Below are 19,834 nucleotides of genomic sequence, written 5' to 3'. Positions count from 1 at the left end.
TGCTCTCTGTCGACAGCGGAAGAAAGTGATAGCAATGAGAAAAAGAAATAAAACAAGCAAAAGAAAGAAATGAACGCTTTCAGTCACTATGGAACGAAAGGCAAAACAGATCGCTGCGTGCCGAGCGGGATAGCCGATTGCAGTGAGCAAACGAAGTAACGACGCTGAACCTCGGCGCTGAGGCAGGAAGTTCTCTGTTACTATCCGACTATCGCACGCTCTTCGCCAAGCGCTGACGGCCGAGGCAGGAAGGCGAATCGCGGAGGCGTTGAGCCAATACGTCCAACGTCGTTGTCGGTCCTGCTGCTGCATGGATGCTGTTAAGAGTTGGTAGAAGAAGAGCAGAGCAGCAACTGTTCCCCGCTTTTCTTTTCTTTCTCTTTTCCAACCGGCATCGTCTCCGGCGTAGCAGCAGCAGTTACGTCCACGTAATAAAAAGTCTGACACACGTCCGACACGATCAGCCGTTGACCGCGTGAGACCTCCGTTTTGACAGTAGAGGTTTGCCGTAGGGAGAAAGTGGGCTGACATCGCGGAGGGAAGAGAAAGCAAAGAGATGATTTTCCAGCAGAGCGCGGAAGGATCCCTTCGCGGTTTTTTTTGTTCATGTTATTTTTTTTTCTAACTTGTTTCCTCGCCAGACAAGCAAAGAAACCTCCTCCTTGTCAAGGGCGCCGGAGCGTCTGCGAGACGCTGCCGTCGCAGCCCAGCCGCAAACATGGGGACACGTGACGGAAGACCCCGGGAACAACGCGTCCGTATCGTCATAATTACGTAGCGGCACATGACGCCGCCACGCCGGTAGCACGTGTCTCCCTCTCCGTCCGGCCTCCAAAGCTTCGTCGCCTCGGCGACAAGCGTTATGAGGGCAAGGAGGTGATCGGAGGAAGAGAAGATACAGGCACCTATAAGCGCGCCCTAAACGCGCGCGCCCCTACGAGCGTGAATTCACGCGGCGCGTCGAAGCTTTTATTCTTTTTTCCACCTCCCGTTTCTCCCTCGCCCATGATCGCACGCACCGTCTGGGCTATCAGGCTTTGATGCGACTGACGTCGTCGCCCGTTCTTCTCCGCACCTGATAATTGGCGGTGCTTCGTGGAGTCGCCTGGAAGGCGTATTTAAGAAACTCACGGTCACGTTGAACCCGCACAGAGACCGCAGCTCGGCACTACTGACGATCGGGTTGTTCTGTCCTCCGGATTCGAGGGTTACCCACGAAGCCACTGCTCGAGTGCCTTCTTATTACGCTGCTCTATTGCGGAAACGTGCTTGTCCTTAGCACTGCAACGCAGTTGAGAATTCCGGCACCTTCGGAACTACCGCTCCACTGTTTTTGGTAAGCGTACGCTTCGCGTTTGTTACCTTTCTTTTGGTGTAGCTAGAAGCTCGGGATAAAGTTTATCGGATTTTGCCGCAACATTTGCATGAAATGCGATTGCTTGCATTTCTTGAGGAAGTTAGCTGATGTGCGCTTCAAGATGTCAAAGGCTGCGTTATCTGACGCACCGTTTGCAATATCGATAAAAATTTCTAATTTATCGCTGTGCAACATTAAACGCCTGCACGCGGCTTAAGATGATGTCAGTGCAAGCTCCAAAAACGAAAACGTCTGGAAAACAGACATTTACGGTTGCAGTCTGATAAAGTTATGGAAACATTGCGACACACACGGTAGACCGAACTGCTAACTCATGCTGCAATCTCCAACTCGCATGGCAACAGCGAAAGCACTTGAGCGGAATCTACCTACGGCGGTTTGCAATGCTTGCGAAACAGGAAAACGCGAGCGTACCTCTTAACGATCGTTATAGGTCATATTGCTTGAATGCTTGAATTACTTATCCCTGTTCTCTGACTGTTCATTCCAGGATGTGCCAACAGTAGGTGCCACTCGTTAACGTGTCCCTCATCCCCGACTGTAAGAAATGATCCTGATGGATACGCTCCACGGTAATGGCATGTTCGCCATCGAATCACTGCAGACCAGGTGGGTTTTGCTCGGATCTTCCTCATCGCGCACTGTTTAAACTCGTGAAGAGAACTGCTACTTCCCATAAGCGTGCAAGTCTTGAAATGCTTTCTTCAATCGAGCAGTACGAACTTTGTAGCAGATGGGCTGGTTAGCTCTGCGTTGCGATGACCAACGCGTCAAAACCTAGAACGAAGGAACGTAGATTAGTGCTGAAAGGGTTAGAATTACACTTTCTCGGACTAAGTGCGCCTCATCACTTTACTCGATCCTGTTAGCGATCGTACTTTCTTCTTCCGCTATGTAGTACGAAGAGAGTGGGACCGAAAAGAACGGACAGACGAATGGTGCGCACCAATAGTTTGTCCGTTCTTTTCTATCCCAGTCTTTTCGTACTACATAGCGCAAGCAGAAAATGTGAACAGCCTCGAAATAGTCCCTTTCATCGCCCTTTTTAAGTGTTACGGGTACTGCCATCAGGTGACGGTGGTGAAGCGCTTTTCTTGTTGTTCCAGAAGTTTCGACTACTTACTGGCAAAATTTGTACAATTTGCTGTTTTAACTAGAATTTAGGGACAATCTGCCGCACCGCTGGGCATCAAATCTTTATCGGAGAACATGAAAGTTGAAGCGCTCTCTATTTTGCCCAAAATATGCATTATTTAAACTAGGCATAACTCGTTCAAGGAAAAAAAAATCATTGTATTAGATTGCAGTACGCTCCTGCAGGAATGCAACATGAACGCGATTTCGAGCATGCAAGGATGATGATGATGATGATGTGTGATGTTTAATGGCGCAAGGACCAGGTCTGGCCAAAGAGCGCCAACATAATCATTAATATTAGTTAATTTGAAAACACATAGACAGGAAAGGGAAAGTGAGGAGCAAGGCTGGCAACTGCCACCGGAAAGGGCACAACGCCTGCCTACTCTTCAGAATGGGGGAGACAGAAACATAGAAATGAAATATAGGAAGAAGGGAAGGAGAGAGGAAAGAAAGGGCCAGATAACAAATCTCAAAGAATAGAGTAGAACACACAGTACAGGTCACACACAGTAGGGCCGGTCACAGCAGGTCACTGCACGTCACACTACTAAAAAACGTTAAATAGAAGAAACAGTCTCTAAGGTACACACATGAACTTAAGTGAGTTAATTCCAGAAAAGTAAGGAGAGCGCGATGAGCTTGATCGCGTCGAGATGCACAACCACTGGGGTACAAACATTCGTCTAGGGTGGTACACCGCAGGCCAAGGAGATGATAGTCCCTCACTAGTGACATGAAAGGATGACTTAAAGTACGCACGGGCACACGCAGAAGACACGGCAGAATAAAACTTCCATTCTGAACAGGCAGTATGTCTACTCCCTTTATGTTCGTCTAGATAGGGACCCTGTCCTTACTCAATATGGACAGGATGTCTGTTTTAGTCTTGTTGAAGCCGGCTTTCTGCAGTGATACGTAGCCTACTATCCCAGCAAACACTGCTGAATTACCCATACATTTCGGTTGGCTCAAGGTTTATATAACGTCGGCATCAAAGCTGTGCCCAAACACTGCAAGTTCTTTTCGTTTTGCAACATGACCTTCCATGTCACGACTGTTGAGTTTAGTTAAACGTAATCATCACTATGACAACTGATACAGACGCATTAAAAAAATAGGTAATAGCCCATTCTCACAGAAAACTGATGCACCATTTTTATTGCAACGCAGGTTCCAGCACCAGCATGGTCTGTTCTTCGCCATCTCCAACTTCGGAGATCCTCGGTACGCCTTCCTCATCTTCGCGCCGCTCATCTACTGTCTCGATTGGTCGGTGGGACGCCGACTGATGTGGGTCACCATCATCGCCGAGTGGTCCAACCAGCTGCTTAAATGGTAAGCGCTATTGCGCACTCGTAGCCATTTGACTGTAAGCAGTCGAGGGCTGCAGAAGATTAGATGTAGCGGTGAGATTAAGAAATTTGCTGACACAGTGTGGGTTCTGTTGAAGCAATGAAAGCCACTGGGGGCCTCTGGGCGAGGCCTTCGCACTGCAGCGGACTTTAATAAAATGATGATGGTAATCATAATGATGATCTTCTATTATGGCGTCCACAACCGAAAGCTAATCCTGCGTCGTTTTGTTTCAAGCAGCGGTGATAGCAAATGAAATAAAGAAAGAGTTTCTGCCTGTAATCGGCCTATTCTGCGAAACAGGGTTAACCAAAATCAACAATGGGGCACAGAAGCATTGCTCAAAGATGTGCGCATATTAGAAAGGCATTTTATAAACGTGCTTGTTCCATGCTGTCATCTTAGCGTATGCGATTGAAACAGCCTGTTATTTTCGCAAAGATGACAAATCAACGCAGAAAGCCCGAAACAGGGATATACGTACATGTTACATTCTTTTATAGTGAGCATAATTTTTTAACACTCATCCTGTCGAGCTGAATTTTGTACCGACAAGTATGCGTCCTTGTTGCATGGAAGTCAGAAATCACGAAATTGCGCGTCCTAACTAAAGGAACATTGTAGGGTACATGATAACTCCTCCAACGAGTTGTCACATTGATGTGCAGATAAGGCTAAGTTAAACTGAAATCGGCTGTTTTTCTGGGAGCTCAACTGCGGTATAGTTCGCACAGCGAAAAATAACTTATTGATTTCGCTGGTATGTCTTCATATGAATAGAGCTCGTCGAATAATACTTTCTATTGTATCTGCTGTAGCATATTAGCGCTCAAACGCCCCATCTCGGTTAAGAACCTGCCTTTATCTTTTTTATTGTTCGGGTGTAAAACCTTTGTTATGGCGTTCAAAAGATTCTTTAGAAAGGGGTTCAGAAAGGGGTTCTGGAAAGGGGTTCTGAAAGGATGGGCTTAGCCAGCGAAACAATGTTCCTTGATTTAAGCTGTTAACAGCATCGGAATGTTTAATGGCGTACGTGGTACAAACCTCTAGCAGCATATGTTATTGCTTAGGCCTTCGTCATCACTATCTGACAATTTTTTTTCAGCCACAGTAATGAAGGAACAATGCATATTTTCACCCTCTACTAATGATAAGAGGAGTAGATTTCTCATAATACGGTGGCATATCTTATTTCTTTCTTTTGTAGACAGACACTTTGGTTACCTTTGATTCGTTTGGAATTAGTGAAACGCAGGAAGAAGCGAATCGTAGAGCTGCGCGCGTCTACAACCTGGAGTAGCATGTATCTCCAGCCAGTTTCTCAAATATACGCACACCTTTACCCTGACTTGACAGACCCACACTGCTCATTATGTGGGTTCTCACATCATATTCTCTGGAATCACGTTAAAAAGTTGTAAAATGCTTGAGCATGTAAATCAGACGTGATCAAAAATACGGGTGTTTTTTTTTTTAATATCGTCCAATTGTGGGAGTGGTTTTCTCACGTGGGCCTCAGTCTTTTGAAGGCGTGGTGGTTTACCTCAGGCGCTATAAGCTCGAAAGAAAAGGTATCGCAGTTACGAAGAGAAAAAGATATATATATATATATATATATATATATATATATATATATATAAGAGGGCCCGTTATGTTTTCTGGAGATGATAGTTCGTGTATAGGCTAAAGAAAATGAGTCATGGCGGGGTACTGAGTGTTCACACGTGTGTCCTTTGTGTGCACGCAGGATGCTGCATGGCGAGCGTCCTTACTGGTGGGTGCACGAAACGGAAATGTACAACCGCACGGGCACCGGTATGCCTGCCATCCGCCAGTACTCGTTGACGTGCGAAACCGGGCCCGGATCGCCTTCCGGCCACGCCATGGTGTCGGCGGCCATCTGGTACATCATCCTGGACTTTTTGCTGCGTCGCACTGGCGTCGCCCAGCAGATGGGCAAGGCGTGGGCCTCCTCCTTCCACTGGTGTACCTACGCGGCGCTCCTGTGCATCGTCAGCCTGTCGCGGGTCTACATCGCAGCCCACTTCCCGCACCAGTGCCTGATGGGCATGGTCATTGGTGAGTGCGTCTCACCTGTCCTTTCGGTGGTACTCAGTGTTCGAGCAACAACATTTTAGGAAAGCGGTTAGAAAATAAGAAAAAGAATGCGTGTGAGGTGACAGAAACGTACATTGAAAGGAAAGACAGCGAGTGGGATCGCTACATCATACGAATGATATATATCTTGTAGAGGCTACAAGCTGCCACAGATGGTTTTGCCATGGACGGGATGCCCACTTGGCCGGACCCGGTAGTTGATATATCAGCGTACGAACGGCGTTAGCATAAATGCATGTGCGTCGTGTCCCGAATCAAAGCATAGGAGTAGCACGCCTTAGTACTTTATTGAAGCGTTTGTAGACGGTGATGGTGTGGCTTGGCCAATAACAAGAGAAAGGGATTGAGTGCCAGACATGCTAATGCAGCGCTGAAACAAACGTTGCCTGTAGACAGATCTTGACCGTAGCGCAGTGTATTTCAAAGTTCTGACAAACACTGCACGTAACTAACGTCGTGCATGACCTAGTGAACCAATGTTTAATGAAATTCGGTTTGCCTCTCCCGTCATTCAGGCTGCTTCCTGGCCAAGTTCATGTGCAAGCTCGACACCGACCGCGTGACTCGCTGCCAGTACATGCTGATCAGCGTGGGTCTCTGCGCCAGTGCGTTGTCAACTTACGGCGTTCTTCGCCTCATGGGCGTCGACCCTCTGTGGTCCATCGACCGGGCTGTCAAATGGTGCGTCAAGCAGGAGTACATACACGTCGACACCACGCCCTTCTTCAGCATGATGCGCTACTGCGCCTTCCCCTTTGGCATGGGCCTCGCCATGACTTCTGGCTTCTACCAGCGCGTCAAGTCGACCGACTTCACCTGGTGCATGCGACTGCTGGCCGCCATCTTGGCCGTGGGTGCAGGCAAGGCCTCCGAGTGGGTCTCGCTGCCCAACAACAACGTGCCCGTCTTCTACGCCTCGGCATTTCTCTTCAACGCTCTTCTGGCAGCGACCATGTTTGGCTTCGTGCCCTACGTGGTGGCGTCTTTAGCGGGAAGCCGTCGCCAGTCTTCGGGAAAGGCAAAGTTGTCGTAGGCAGGGTAGTCTGAGGGCGGCGCTGCTTGTCCTCGGCGTCCCTTTGAACAAATTTATTTCCCTTACCTCCCCTAGCTCCCTTAGGCATTTTTAACAAATTGTTGCCAAAGCGTCTCTACCTGAAACCGCGAAACAGCAATTTCGGGATAGGGACGATGCGCCGTCTGCGCGCAGGGTCTGTCATGCTGTTCTGAAACATTGCGTTCCACTAAACATGCCGAATTCAAGAACACGGAGCATGCTAAACGGTTGCACAGCCTTCCAGCTGCAGTATGATGTTGTTGCTTCCATGCGCAGTACATTCCATCCCACTTAATTGGCTCAATCTTATTTCCGCTTTTTAGAAAATCCGACAGACCCTGTGCGAGGGCCGTGAAAAGTTCCTCGTGCTTTCATTGACACTGTACTATTCTTCATCGAGCATACAGTGCGTTTCACGGAACACACAGTCATGATCACCATTTCATCACCGTCATAATCCATCTTCAACAGTTTCTGCTTTTACATCGAACTTCAGACAGAACTTCAGAGAGAATCAAGCATTGAAGAATTACAGGATTGGCGCAAGTCAACTCAAAACTAGATAAATAACAGAGCAGGCATCCTCTAGGGTGAATTTATATATTAGCGCAATTTAAGCATTTTTGCAGTCTTGGCTATGGGCATTGTCTGTTTGACTATTTTGCTCAAGTATATGTTAGAAGAAAGTAGCGCCTTCATATACTTTGCCGATGCGAAGACATTGCTGAACGCTATTGTGAGGCTTGTAGTTTATTTTTTTTTATCCAAGAACATATATCGCGGTAAACTGGTAACGTCAGCCTGTAATCATGTTTACCTTGCCACCTGAACACTTTAACCTATCATTCCTCACGAGCAACTTCATTGTAATATATCCTCCCTGTAAATAATTGTACAGATCTGAATTATTTGGTTGTATGTTGTGCAGGTGATGTTTTAGAGCGTGTGCGTTATGTCTGGTTAGATCTTCATGTCAGCCACATTGGTAAATAATGTGTTCAAGCGTTATACTGTTTTCAATGGTTTAACTTTGAGCATGTTTAATAAAGACAATTTTGCACGTTTACATGTTTGTTGGATTTCATCTCTGTTCGGAGGACACTCCTAAGTGGGATATGACCAAAAATTACATGGCCACATACCTCTCCTCTTTGAGCTCCTGCACAAAGGGTCACACCGGACGAGACATTAGGCTAATAACACGAGCAAAGTCTGAGTGATCCCGCAGGTACGTGTTACCTCCAGCGGCGCCTGTTGAGTACCTGTAATACCTGCGCAAGGCTATTCCGTATACGCTAAATGAAGCTAGAATTTCTTCCGGAAAGGGTACAAAAAAGCAATCTTTACTACATCAACAAAAACATGGGGTGAAATGTTGATTACATCTGGGGCACGTGATGCAGGAAGTCCCGAGTTTGGCGAAACTGGGAAGTCTTCCCAGCTTTGGCAACGTCTTCAGCTGAATTAACTAATGGTATCAAGACACAAAATCCGAATACTGGTGTCCCTTAAATTTAATTGCCTAAACATCACTATAACCTCACGTATAGACGGTCAATAGAGTCTAACCGACGTGGTCGATGAAGAAATAGTGTGGCAGCCGTGCAACATTCATCGGTGGTTGACAGTGGCGGCGCTGAACTTCCTCATAATCAGATCGTGGTTTTGGCGCATAAAACCCCATAATTTAATTAATTAATTTTAACATGGAAGTGGGTCAAACTCGCATGTTCGTGCTGAGCACCCTTGGGACAACTAAAACATATCGTGATGAACAGAAGTTTCATTATGAAGGTGCATTATCGGAAGAAAAAGAAATATAAATAATTTTATTTAAAACATGACCTGTCTTTAAGCTCCAAGGTTTCCAGATCTGGCAGTGGCGTCACTCACGTATGGAGGTTCCTTGGGCCACAAAGAATGTGTTGCGTCAAGCCAGGTGGCAATGCCATGTTTTATTAACAAGAAATCACGTGTAAATGGTGTTTGTATTTCTTTATTGTGGGAATTTGAGCTCAGATCTATGATCACAATGAATGAGCAAACGTTTTTTCAGTGATGATGTCAACGACTTTCTGGGAAGAGCGTGAGATAGTTGAAAAGAACAAAAATGTGCCACACTGTCTTGTGGTTTTGCTTTCCGGAATCAAAATCACACATGGTGCGAAAAGGCAGGCGTGCAAACGCGGACACAAGTAGAACGAGAAGGGCAGCACAAATGCCAGACACCTCCCAACTTGCTCAACTTTCAGTAGTTCTAAAAATAATCCGTTTCGTTTTTGTTTGGACCGTCGTGGAGAAACATAAGAGCGAACACTCAAATTTGCATTCAAGAGGCAATAGTGGTTTAGGATTTCCCCGAACCGAAAAAAAAGGAAAAAAATCTTCAACGGTAGGAACTATTCAGCTGCAAGCTAACTGCCAATATTCAGATATCAAGTTTGAAACCACGTGACGCGGGGAAATTGCAAACAATTTCGGTGCTTCCGCTCACATTGCTAACGGGTACAGTGCTCAGCGATCCAAACGCCATAACCGGCCCGCACGGTGGCCGGCACTTCTTGCACCACCGGTTAGCGCTCAGTGATCGCTGGGGGGCCAAATGCAGTCACAATGCGTCACAAGGGCCCTCACTACCATCGTATACCACAACGCGTCAGCTCGGTGTCTCCAGCGCCCGTGCACCAGTGACGCAAAAAGCGCCGACAGCTATGTGCTTGGAGTATCGCATTTGAATCGCTGAGCATTTTACTAACTTTACACGTAGGTTACAGTAAAGTGCGAAGCACTCTTTTTCATGAAGTTCAGAAGTTCGTTTGCATCGTCTGCCTGAGGCGACTGAGGCCTCACGTTGCAAACAACTTCTTTTGAGCATGCGTTGCCAGGTGAGCTAACCGCTGCTATTATCGTGCTTTTTACCAGGCTGCAATTGACTTGGGCGATTAAATTTTTACAACTATTTCGCGATACTCTAAGCGATATACTCTAAGCGATAAGCAAGCGAAAAAGCATAGGCTCATAGGCGTGTCTTATCCCCTCTTGTGGTTTGTCGCTCACTACAGCGACCGTTTTCGGTGTTTAAAGGGAAGAAAGTGTGACGGTACGACTAGCAATGGCTTATCAGTCTGGCTTCGTTCACTCAGGATCAAATTGTGCATACCCGTAAACTTCCGTCTTGATCGCACGCGCGTACTCTGCAGCGCACCGTTCCCCTTCTTAAGATAAGTGTCTTGGGGGCCGTGCCTTGCCCGCGCCATCAGTAAACGGATGGTCGAACCACCGTAATGAAGCCTAACCCTAATAGACGTGCCAGATTGCGTCCGGCGTTTCCCAGTACGAAACTCTGCGTGAGCGCGAGCTGACACCATGGCGCATTCACGCAGTAGTGCGGCGTGTCGGGTGAATCATCGCATTCGATGCAGCGACGCCGTATCGCAGAGGCGACGGACGTCCGCTCACTGGAAACCGCCGCCATACGGTTGGAGTCCCGCGGTTCCATGATCCGCGGCGTCGGGCAGCGAAGGCGGTAGTCCGTGTGCGAGGTCGACGACTGGGCAGCGCGGTGCTGTTGTATCGGAGGACGCGCTCGATCCACGGAAGGTATGGTTGAATGTCGGTGTAGACGCCGGGCGAGTTTGGCACTGCACAGCTTCGGCCCCAGGACACAATACCGATCTGCACGGCAGTGTTGTTGATGATCTGGAACAACGGTCCACCGGAGTCGCCCTGCAGAAACACGCCGAAAAAAAAAAAGCGAGAAAGGTAAAGATCAGCGAGAGAAAGAAGGGAATCCAAGGGGCTCGATTTTTGGTTATTTAAAAACACATGAAGAAACACACCATGAATCGAGAGAAGTATCTATCTATCTATCTATCTATCTATCTATCTATCTATCTATCTATCTATCTATCTATCTATCTATCTATCTATCTATCTATCTATCTATCTATCTATCTATCTATCTATCTATCTATCTATCTATCTATCTATCTATCTATCTATCTATCTATCTATCTATCTATCTATCTATCTATCTATCTATCTATCTATCTATCTATCTATCTATCTATCTATCTATCTATCTATCTATCTATCTATCTATCTATCTATCTATCTATCTATGCAATCATGTTAAAGGTTTTCCGTCTCTTTTTTTATGTCGAGTAGAGCAGTGCGACACCGGAGTGTTTCTAAAGCGCTGTAGTCGAAGACAGAGCCAGAAGATGCCGCCACCAGCGCTGCTGTTTCCACCCACGTCTTCCAGTAATCTTTAATTCTATGTCTCCATTCATAATATGCCAAAAGGCTCACGGAGAACTTCAGAGATTTTACTGAATCGGCTCTATCAATTCCGCCAGTAATTTCATAATAATGAAACATAAATATGCTTACTAAGGGTTACCTCCCGCAACATAATGTTTTTTAAGTGCACCGTGATATATTTGATCCTACTTCTAATTGTTGTAGCAAAATTGTTTGATCCAGTGGTAGTAAAGTGGGTCCGGCACTTTTGGGGGTGACTACAGACAGACAGAAGAACTTTATTTTTGGGGTTGACTAATAAGACGACAGTTATCTGGAAGAGAAACTTGGATGAGTTGGTGGGAATTCATGTTTAGGAAATTCAGAACTGGTTTTGGCACGTAAAACCACAAAAAGAAGAAGGAAATTAACAGCGCTGGACGAACAAGGAACACAGGCAAGAGGAACACGACACTGACGCTGTTGTGAGTCAGCGCCAGTGTCGTGTTCCTCTTGCCTGTGCTCCTTGTCCATCCAGCGCTGTTATTTTCCTAAACGAGAGTTATCTATAGAGATATGTCTGGTGACGCAACCTTTGCAGTAGCATTTCTTTCTTATAGAACATGGATAAATAGAGTAGTCGAGGTATCTAGCTAATGCTCATAACCGCTTACCATTTAAGAAAAGATGAAAACTATAGTAGTGTGTTGCAGCGCGTGTCCTTCAAAGTCTAGATGAAAACTACACGTGCGAGCAATAGTGCCAGCTTTTATCTAATAGCATTAGTTTCCGCAGTTGCGCAGATCAGTGCCGCGTACCGTGCAGGCGTCCTTCCCGCCTTCAAGGAATCCAGCGCAGATATTTGTGTCTTCCACGAGGAACCTGATGAGTTGCTTACACAAGGTCAGGTTTACCAGCGGCAGCTCCACGACCTGCAGCACGTCGGAGGTGGGACCATCTGCCAAAGGCGAAGGAGGAAACACTGTGAGGCTTAAAAATATAACAGTGCTTCAGAAACCGTGCCACGAGTGTATAACCGCTATTGATAACCAAATTTATAGGACCGGAGGATGAAATACTTTCACTTTGATTGAGTATATGAGTAGAGTGGAGGCACTCAGTTGGGGAGTAATACCTGATTACTGCTGTTCGCAACCCGCCGTGGTTGCTCAGTGGCTATGGTGTTGGGCTGCTGAGCACGAGGTCGCGGGATCGAATCCCGGCCACGGCGGCCGCATTTTGATGGGGGCGAAATGCGAAAACACCCGTGCACGTAGATTTAGGTGCACGTTAAAGAACCCCAGGTGGTCGAAATTTCCGGAGTCCCCCACTACGGCGTGCCTCATAATCAGATCGTGGTTTTGGCACGTAAAACCCCATAAAAAAATACTGCTGTTCGCAGTTATCTGGTTCTTCCAGGGGCCGTACTCTGAAACCTTCCACTTCGGCGATAGTTCGCCTAGGCGAAAATTTCGCCTTCAGGCGCGCACTGATTGGTTGGTTGAGCAAAACTGAATGACGTCGGGCTCAACCAGCCAATCAGCTCATCCTGTTTTGCTAAAACAGACAATCAGCGCGCGCCCGAAGGCGAAATTGTCGCCTAGGGGACCTATCGCCGAAGCAGAACGTTTCAGAATACGGCCCCAGGTAACTGCGAACATTATAAAGTAGCCACTTGACCCTAAATACGTTTAGGAAATAGAACATGATACTGAGTGCAAATAAGATCAGATCAGATCAAATCAAATCACCGCGTCTCGACCAACGCGCTGGTTGGGCATGGCGGGGCGCTGCGCTGCGGCGCACGAGTCCGACAGAAAACAGCAGGTGTTTGTCAGTGCCAAATGTAAGTATTATCCGTTCACTTGCGTAAAGCACCTGTGGCGTAGCGGTTAGAGAGCTAGGCCTGAAAACGCAGCATTGTTACCTCGACCCTAGGTCCGACATATATTTTTTTGCGTCATGTTTTCAGTGACGTAGTCTTTGATGACCAACCAAACGAATAACCTGCCTCATAACTGCTCTTCACAGTTAACAATAACAAGAACAAAATGAGCACAAACGCATAGCACTAATCATACCGTATTTACTCGCATAATGCTCGGACACCCCCGCGAGGTCTTTTCTACCCATCAACATGAAGCACAGTGGCTCGTGAAATGCAATATGAAGCTTGATTTGATTGTCCATTTTCATTTCGAGATTTTTGTGTTGTAACTCGTAACACAGCTGAGCTTAACTATCGCTGAGCGGGCGATTTAAATGATTTTGCTATTTGTTTATTGGAAATGCGCTCCAGATTTACCGCACACCGTAACAGGGAGTCACAGACGGGTGTTATACATGTATAGCACATGGGTTGCAGCGAGATATGTATGCGGTGCTATAGTGGCACGCGCTCCTTAATGAAAAAAACTTTTAATAACGATTCTAATTGGCGCATGAAGTAATTGCTGAGCGGATTATTATAGCTGTTGTCTCGTTTAACGTATAGTGTGCTGATGCTTCGGTCTTTTTGGAATTTCGCAGAAGCGTTTAACTACATTTTCCAGTCGATAACTCAGCACGCTATAATAACAAATAAAGTGCTAGCAGTTTCTTTTTTGATGAGGCAAGTTCCCGTCTCGAAGTGAACTTCATTTTTGACAGCTCTTGTACTTCCAGATCGAGTACCTTCACTTTGCGTGTGCGTGGGCAGAATGGACGTACTCTATTGAGTGATACTCGAGTATGTAGTTTGTTACTGAAAGGTGGAGAGGGATAGGGCCCTAACCAGGGTGGTCTAGCCAGCTAGGCGGCGTTCGAGCAAGGGTAGAGGGAGCATTAGTAAAGGAGGAGAATGGCGCTGGTGCCTGTTATGACAGAAAAGCTTATGCATACAAATTACTGGAAGCGCTCCGTATGCCGCACATCGAGTTCGCTCTTTTATATCTAAATCCTGCGAGAGCAATTACTACCTGCCAATGTATTTTTCGCCACTGACCAAAAATACCGATTTTCTCATATCCCCACCCCATTCAATTCCCTTACGCCTTGCGCAAAAGATGCTTTTCATTACCAGGCGCAGCTCTAAGGGGTAAACAGGGCAAACATTATCACCGTTCATATACCTGGAGTTCATTCAGTGGCTGGCGCTTTACTGTTATCTTTGACCCTCCTTATCTTTTCCCCCAATGGGCCACCACCCGGCGAACTGTTATCAAAGAATACGAATGTTTACATTATGGGCGTACTTTCGGACGTGTAGCCCCAGCCGCTGACCAGGGCGAAACCCTCGGGCCGGTATCCCCGTGGCGGCAGGCAGATGGTGTTCACGTATCCGCCCAGCCTCCAGAGAGGCACCCGGTCTTTGAGACGCAGCAGCGCGATGTCGTTCACCAGCGTCGCCTCGTCGAACTGCGGGTGGATGAAGAAGGCGCACGGCCGCGAGCGCCACTGGAACAGCGACGGGAACGACAGCCGATGCAGGCCCAGCCACACGGTCAGGTTTTGCAACGACTCCCTGTGACCAAGACACCACTGTGTTTAAAGCGCGTCGCGTTGAATGGAGCGAAGGAATGCCGTTCGATCCATTCGATGCAAAAGCGAAACGCAAGCGCGAACGAAAGTATCGACATGCGTATGTAACACTAAACATGACAAACTGTTTGTGCCTTGAGTAGCCTGTGTTAGTGTACCGGATTGTGCGACAAGTCCTACGTAGGCCTCAACACTAGGCTTGTGCGAGCACCAGCAACAGTTTGAAATCATTTACAGGCTCTAATCTTGGCATTGCATTGCAAAAAAAGTGCAAGTGTAGCCCGACGTTGTCGGAGACGGGAGTAATGTGACGTAATCCTGACTAGAAGGGGGAAGAAAATACAGAAAAAAAATGTTGCTGAGCCTTTTATATTCAACGAGAAGATCATTTGTGCATCAGCTGTGCCTCATAATATTACACGATAGCTACGTAAAGATTAAACTGTTTTTGGTTGTTTTCGGGTTATTTGATCTAACGTGTAAGGTGGAGGGAGTGAGACGGATGTCCGGGTGGTGCATGCACACTGTCTTAGTATGTTGCTGTCTTTGTTGTCTTTGTAATTTTCTTTTTTCTTTCTTCCTTTTATTTTATTTCGATAGCAATTATATGGACTCTCCAAGCGCATTTATGCCGCCGCCGTCGCCGTGCGGTTCCGTATAAAGTCCAACGGCGATAAAATCGTCGTCGCGCTCCGTACGCTGTGTGTGCGAGTGAAAACGTACGAGGGTGAGCCGGCAATCGCGGCTCAACGTAGCGCACGCGAGGGAGAAAGGCAGTATGGAAGCGCGCGGTCTTCTTTCGCGTGTGAGGCATGGGGTTGAGGCGATGGAGAGGGAGAGGGAGGGGGGGGTGCGTTCCGCTCCGTGGGCTACTGCGCACAGGGCGGTCGCGCGGGCACCGTATCTTGAAAGCGATCTGCGATGTGGGCAAAGTGCATGCGCTGAGTGCCGGTAGCTTAGTATGCGCTGTGATTTCGACGTTTAGCTCGCGTTGAAGCGAGACGAGAGACAGCGCGAAGGTCAATTTGTCTGCGGCAACTTGCCCGCGGCAATCTGCCCGCGGCAAAATGCTTCTGGCTATATTTATTGTCAACGTCAACGCAGCTGAACGCACAAGGTGAGCGCTAGACTCAGGCGAAATGAATTTATACGGTATTCGTAACACGTCCAGATCGTTATTGTCAGCTTCTGTGCCTTCTTATAGACTTTCATTGACTGGAAGAGCTGTTACTAGATAACATCCATTAACAAGTTTATTGCCTTCAGTGTACTTTTGGTTCAGAATCTTCGGATATGAGCTATTTGCAGAAAATATACAGACATCAGTCGGTGAAAAATTTAAGCCACAGTTTCACAAGCTTCTCAATATCATCTCAATAAATTTTGTGAAGGATGCTCGATTTTTCAGCACGCCTTAAGGTATGTCACCACCTTTGAAAAGGCACTTTTTAAGAAAAATATACATTTTAAGAAAAATATACAAGTACCGTGTAATGAAGGCCCAGCGTCAATCAACGGGTGAGGCAAAATATCTCCGTAAGAAAATGTGGGCTGCAACAAAAGCCAAAACAGAGCTCGTGGCAGCTAAGAAGGGCCCTAGCCATGAACCTAGGGGACTTTAACTTATTAGGGCGTGATGATCTTGTTTGTGCAAGGATTGGAAAACTTTAATCTTGTTTTTCTCAAAATTTGATTTCTTGCACTTTCCTGTTGCGCAAACAGTTGTAACTTCAATATCAATGAATAGTTTTCAACGAAACTTTGCACGCTCGTTCCTTTATTACTAGACTGTGCAATGAACTAGGATTAATGAAAACGAATGATAAGTTTTGATGTTCTCAAGTTTTATTCCAAGCAATGCAGACAAAAATGACACATTTTTTTGTTTTCTTTGGTATTTTTACTATATCTTGATTCCCAATCATCGGATGGCAAAGATCCTAGTTCGTTGCACAGTATGGTTAGTTGGCTACCTCTGTGCCAAAAAGTTTATGATTCCAGCACTCCATTCGCTAGTTATGAATGTTCACGTAACAGCCAAGTTTGGGCAATGTTTTGTCAATAACAAATGCCAGTATAATTTTTTTCACTCTTTCTTGCTTTTGAATATCATTTAAAATGGTCCTTTATAAGGTCAATGTGAAATAAAAATTTACCGGCCAAAACTAAAACTTTTTTTGAAAAAGGTGGTGACATACCTTAAAGGGACTGACATCCAATTTTCATGGTACCCATCTTTTTTTTGTGCAATGGAAAACTTACCTATTAGAGCGCTTAATCATAAAGTGGTAACGCGGAAAACGACGTGGAACGTTTCTTCTATTAAAGTTTTTCGATCTGCAGCGAGGATGTAGTCTTTCGCTGGAAGAATGTCTCAAAACAGTGATAAGTGAGCGCGATAGCGATCATACGCCGGCATTGGTGGGAGGCAGACGATAAGTGCGGTCGTAGCTGTGAGAAACTATTACTTTGTTTATCAATCCGATGTTCCAGTGACTCAAATTTTTCGAAGTGTAAAATTATTTCTACAACTATAGCTACGTATCTTCTTGGTTTTCTGTCAGGAGATTTTTTTTCTTTTTTTTTTATCCATGCCAAGCTAAGTTATCGAAAGCGAAATGACGCTTTTACACTTGATACGCACTTCAGCGTGTTGCCGTAGCCACGCGTGTGCTAATATTGTAGTGCTGGCACCCATTTATGGCACAACTAGTCGATGGCATTTTGTATCTCACTCGCAAACTCGCGCGCGTACAATACTCGCGCCACAGTTCTTGGCGGCATGTGCGCCGCCAGGCACTGTGGCAGGCATGTGCCGCTCGTTAGTGGGGAATTTCTTTATTTCGTAATACGCGTAGAATAAAGCGCAAGCGTCTAATAACACGCGAACTGCAATTTTAAGCAATGAGTCATCATCATCATCATCATCATCATCATCAGCCTATATCTATGTCCACTGCAGGACGAAGGCCTCTCCCTGTGATCTCCAATTACCCCTGTCTTGCGCCTGCGAATTTCCTTATTTCATCACCCCACCTAGTTTTCTGCCGTCCACGACTGCGCTTCCCTTCTCTTGGTACCCATTCTGTAACTCTAATAGACAACCGGTTATCCATCCTACGCATTACATGGCCTGCCCAGCTCCATTTCTTCCGCTTAATGTCAACTAGAATATCGACTATCCCCGTTTGTATGCTGTACTTACTATAATCTCGTCTACTACATCCGAAGTACCAAGATTTCACCGCCAGGCCACGTCACTTACTGGTTTTGGAGACTTTCTTTGGCAATTTAATATCGTAATTCCTGCTTAAATGTCGAACATTTTGCTGGATTCTATCGCTATAAATCATGGCCACTTCATTTCCATCAACGTATCCCAACACATTCTGGTCAGTTGTCGGTCCCTTTAAAACCTAAGTGGGCATTGGACCCGCCGTGGTAGCTCAACTTGGCTATAGCAGTAGCGCTGCTGAGCTGTAGGTCGCGGGTTCGAGCCCGCACGTCGCGGCCCCATTTCGATGGAGTTGAAACGCAAGAACTATTGTGTACTTAGATCTGTGCAAGAATATACGAAACGTAGCTTTCACTTTTTTTTGTACTTTTGTCCTCTACTTCCTAGATTTTTAGCAGCAGTTTGTACTAAGAGTGAACTCGCTTTCGTTTCAGGTAAGTTGAAAGCGATGACAACCTATAGTAACTATTTTAGCCGTGAAACGACATGGGACGTACCTTGCCAGACAGTGACCACAGGTCAGCACAAACTTGTCCGTGATGAGGCTTCCGCCACCGAAGAAGACGTTTCTGCCATTCGTTCTCCGAATCAGAGCCGCCTGCATCGATACGCTTGGTTAGGACGATGCAACGCTCTGGGGCGCTCGTGAATATTTAAGGCCTCTTCACAAGTCCTATACTTTAGATGAGGTTGAGGCAGAAAAACGTCTGTTGAGTTACTTTTAGACCTGTTGTGTATGGTTCAAATGATTGAACAGAAACTGCGCGAGCATTTATACAATTTTGACGACACTACCCCAAAACATAAAAAAGGTGGTACAAATGAAATACATCGAAATGAAAAACAAAACACTCAAATTTTTGTAGAAGAAAATCGTATAGCTCCTGCGCATCCACTAATACCACCGAAGAAGGCAATTGTTCTCTAGACATTTCTTCAAAGCCATTAGTGGGCAGTCTTGAATTGTGCTTGCAGGCACAGAAACACATTAACGTCTTAAAAAGCCTTATAGCGGTTATTCAGGAACGAAATAGCTTTTGCACAAGCAAGGGGACATATATATCGGACTTCTTTAGATAATATCGCTATAACAAAAAAAAAAAAATCGGGGTAGCTTGCACTAGTGGCGCAAGGCTAAAGACATAGCGGAGCTGATCGGTTTCTAGCTGGTCCTGGCTATACGAAGTGATGATAAGTTATACGAAACATCCGGCTACAAAAGAATGCTCAAGCATAGAGCTGACAGAAGCAATAAGGAAAGTAGGATTAGCAGAAGACACGCAGGAACTTTGGTAATAAGCTTCAACAGCATTATTATATTCAACCGTAAGCTTCAGTCCAATTACCAGTTCCGTACTTTTCTATACTCAATTTCATTTCATCTTGTGCCCTAAGATTTTCAATTGCTTTATTGCGATCCCTCGATCACGCAGCACTATTCACATTATAGGACTCACATGGTACAGCTTTCGTTTAGCCGAATGTAAAGGTCATGAGCACCAACATTAAGCTTTTAAAAAATGAACAAAGAAACTTGGCAGTAGGGCGCCAATTACAACGCGAGCTTACGTCGCGCGGACACGTGCGAAGGCCATCACGTTGAATATCTTGCGAATCCTTGTCCCAAAATTCTCGCCAACTTTAGCCCGATTCATTAGGCGGAATTCAATTGAAAGCGTGGGTATTGAATTATTTCTCCCACACAAGGGATCTGAGCTACACTGATAAGCGTGAGGCGGCGTGCGCGAAGTAAAGGCTTATGCGCGCTAACGCAGTGAGCGTTATTAAATTACGG

At 46.1% G+C, this 19,834-nt stretch overlaps 2 protein-coding genes across 2 annotated transcripts; one reads left to right on the top strand and one right to left on the bottom strand.

The window, feature by feature from the left end:
* Positions 1-1,098: 1,098 nt before the first annotated feature.
* On the top strand, positions 1,099-8,109 carry LOC119455684 (glucose-6-phosphatase 2). Its single transcript, XM_037717109.2, has 5 exons — positions 1,099-1,336; positions 1,869-1,987; positions 3,689-3,853; positions 5,619-5,950; positions 6,505-8,109. Exons 2-5 carry the CDS (start codon positions 1,926-1,928, stop codon positions 7,020-7,022), a joined length of 1,077 nt encoding a protein of 358 aa, XP_037573037.1. The 5' UTR covers positions 1,099-1,336; positions 1,869-1,925; the 3' UTR covers positions 7,023-8,109.
* Positions 8,110-8,260: 151 nt separating this feature from the next.
* LOC119456771 (trypsin-1) lies at positions 8,261-18,918 on the bottom strand. The gene is made up of 4 exons (XM_037718593.2): positions 18,537-18,918; positions 14,519-14,787; positions 12,104-12,243; positions 8,261-10,769 (listed from the first exon to the last, which is right to left on the bottom strand). Exons 1-4 carry the CDS (start codon positions 18,641-18,643, stop codon positions 10,419-10,421), a joined length of 867 nt encoding a protein of 288 aa, XP_037574521.2. The 5' UTR covers positions 18,644-18,918; the 3' UTR covers positions 8,261-10,418.
* Between the last annotated feature and the right edge of the window lie 916 nt (positions 18,919-19,834).

Source organism: Dermacentor silvarum, chromosome 6, assembly GCF_013339745.2.
Source record: "Dermacentor silvarum isolate Dsil-2018 chromosome 6, BIME_Dsil_1.4, whole genome shotgun sequence".
Lineage (NCBI taxonomy): Eukaryota > Metazoa > Arthropoda > Arachnida > Ixodida > Ixodidae > Dermacentor > Dermacentor silvarum.
This window is presented reverse-complemented; position numbering and strand designations above follow the sequence as displayed.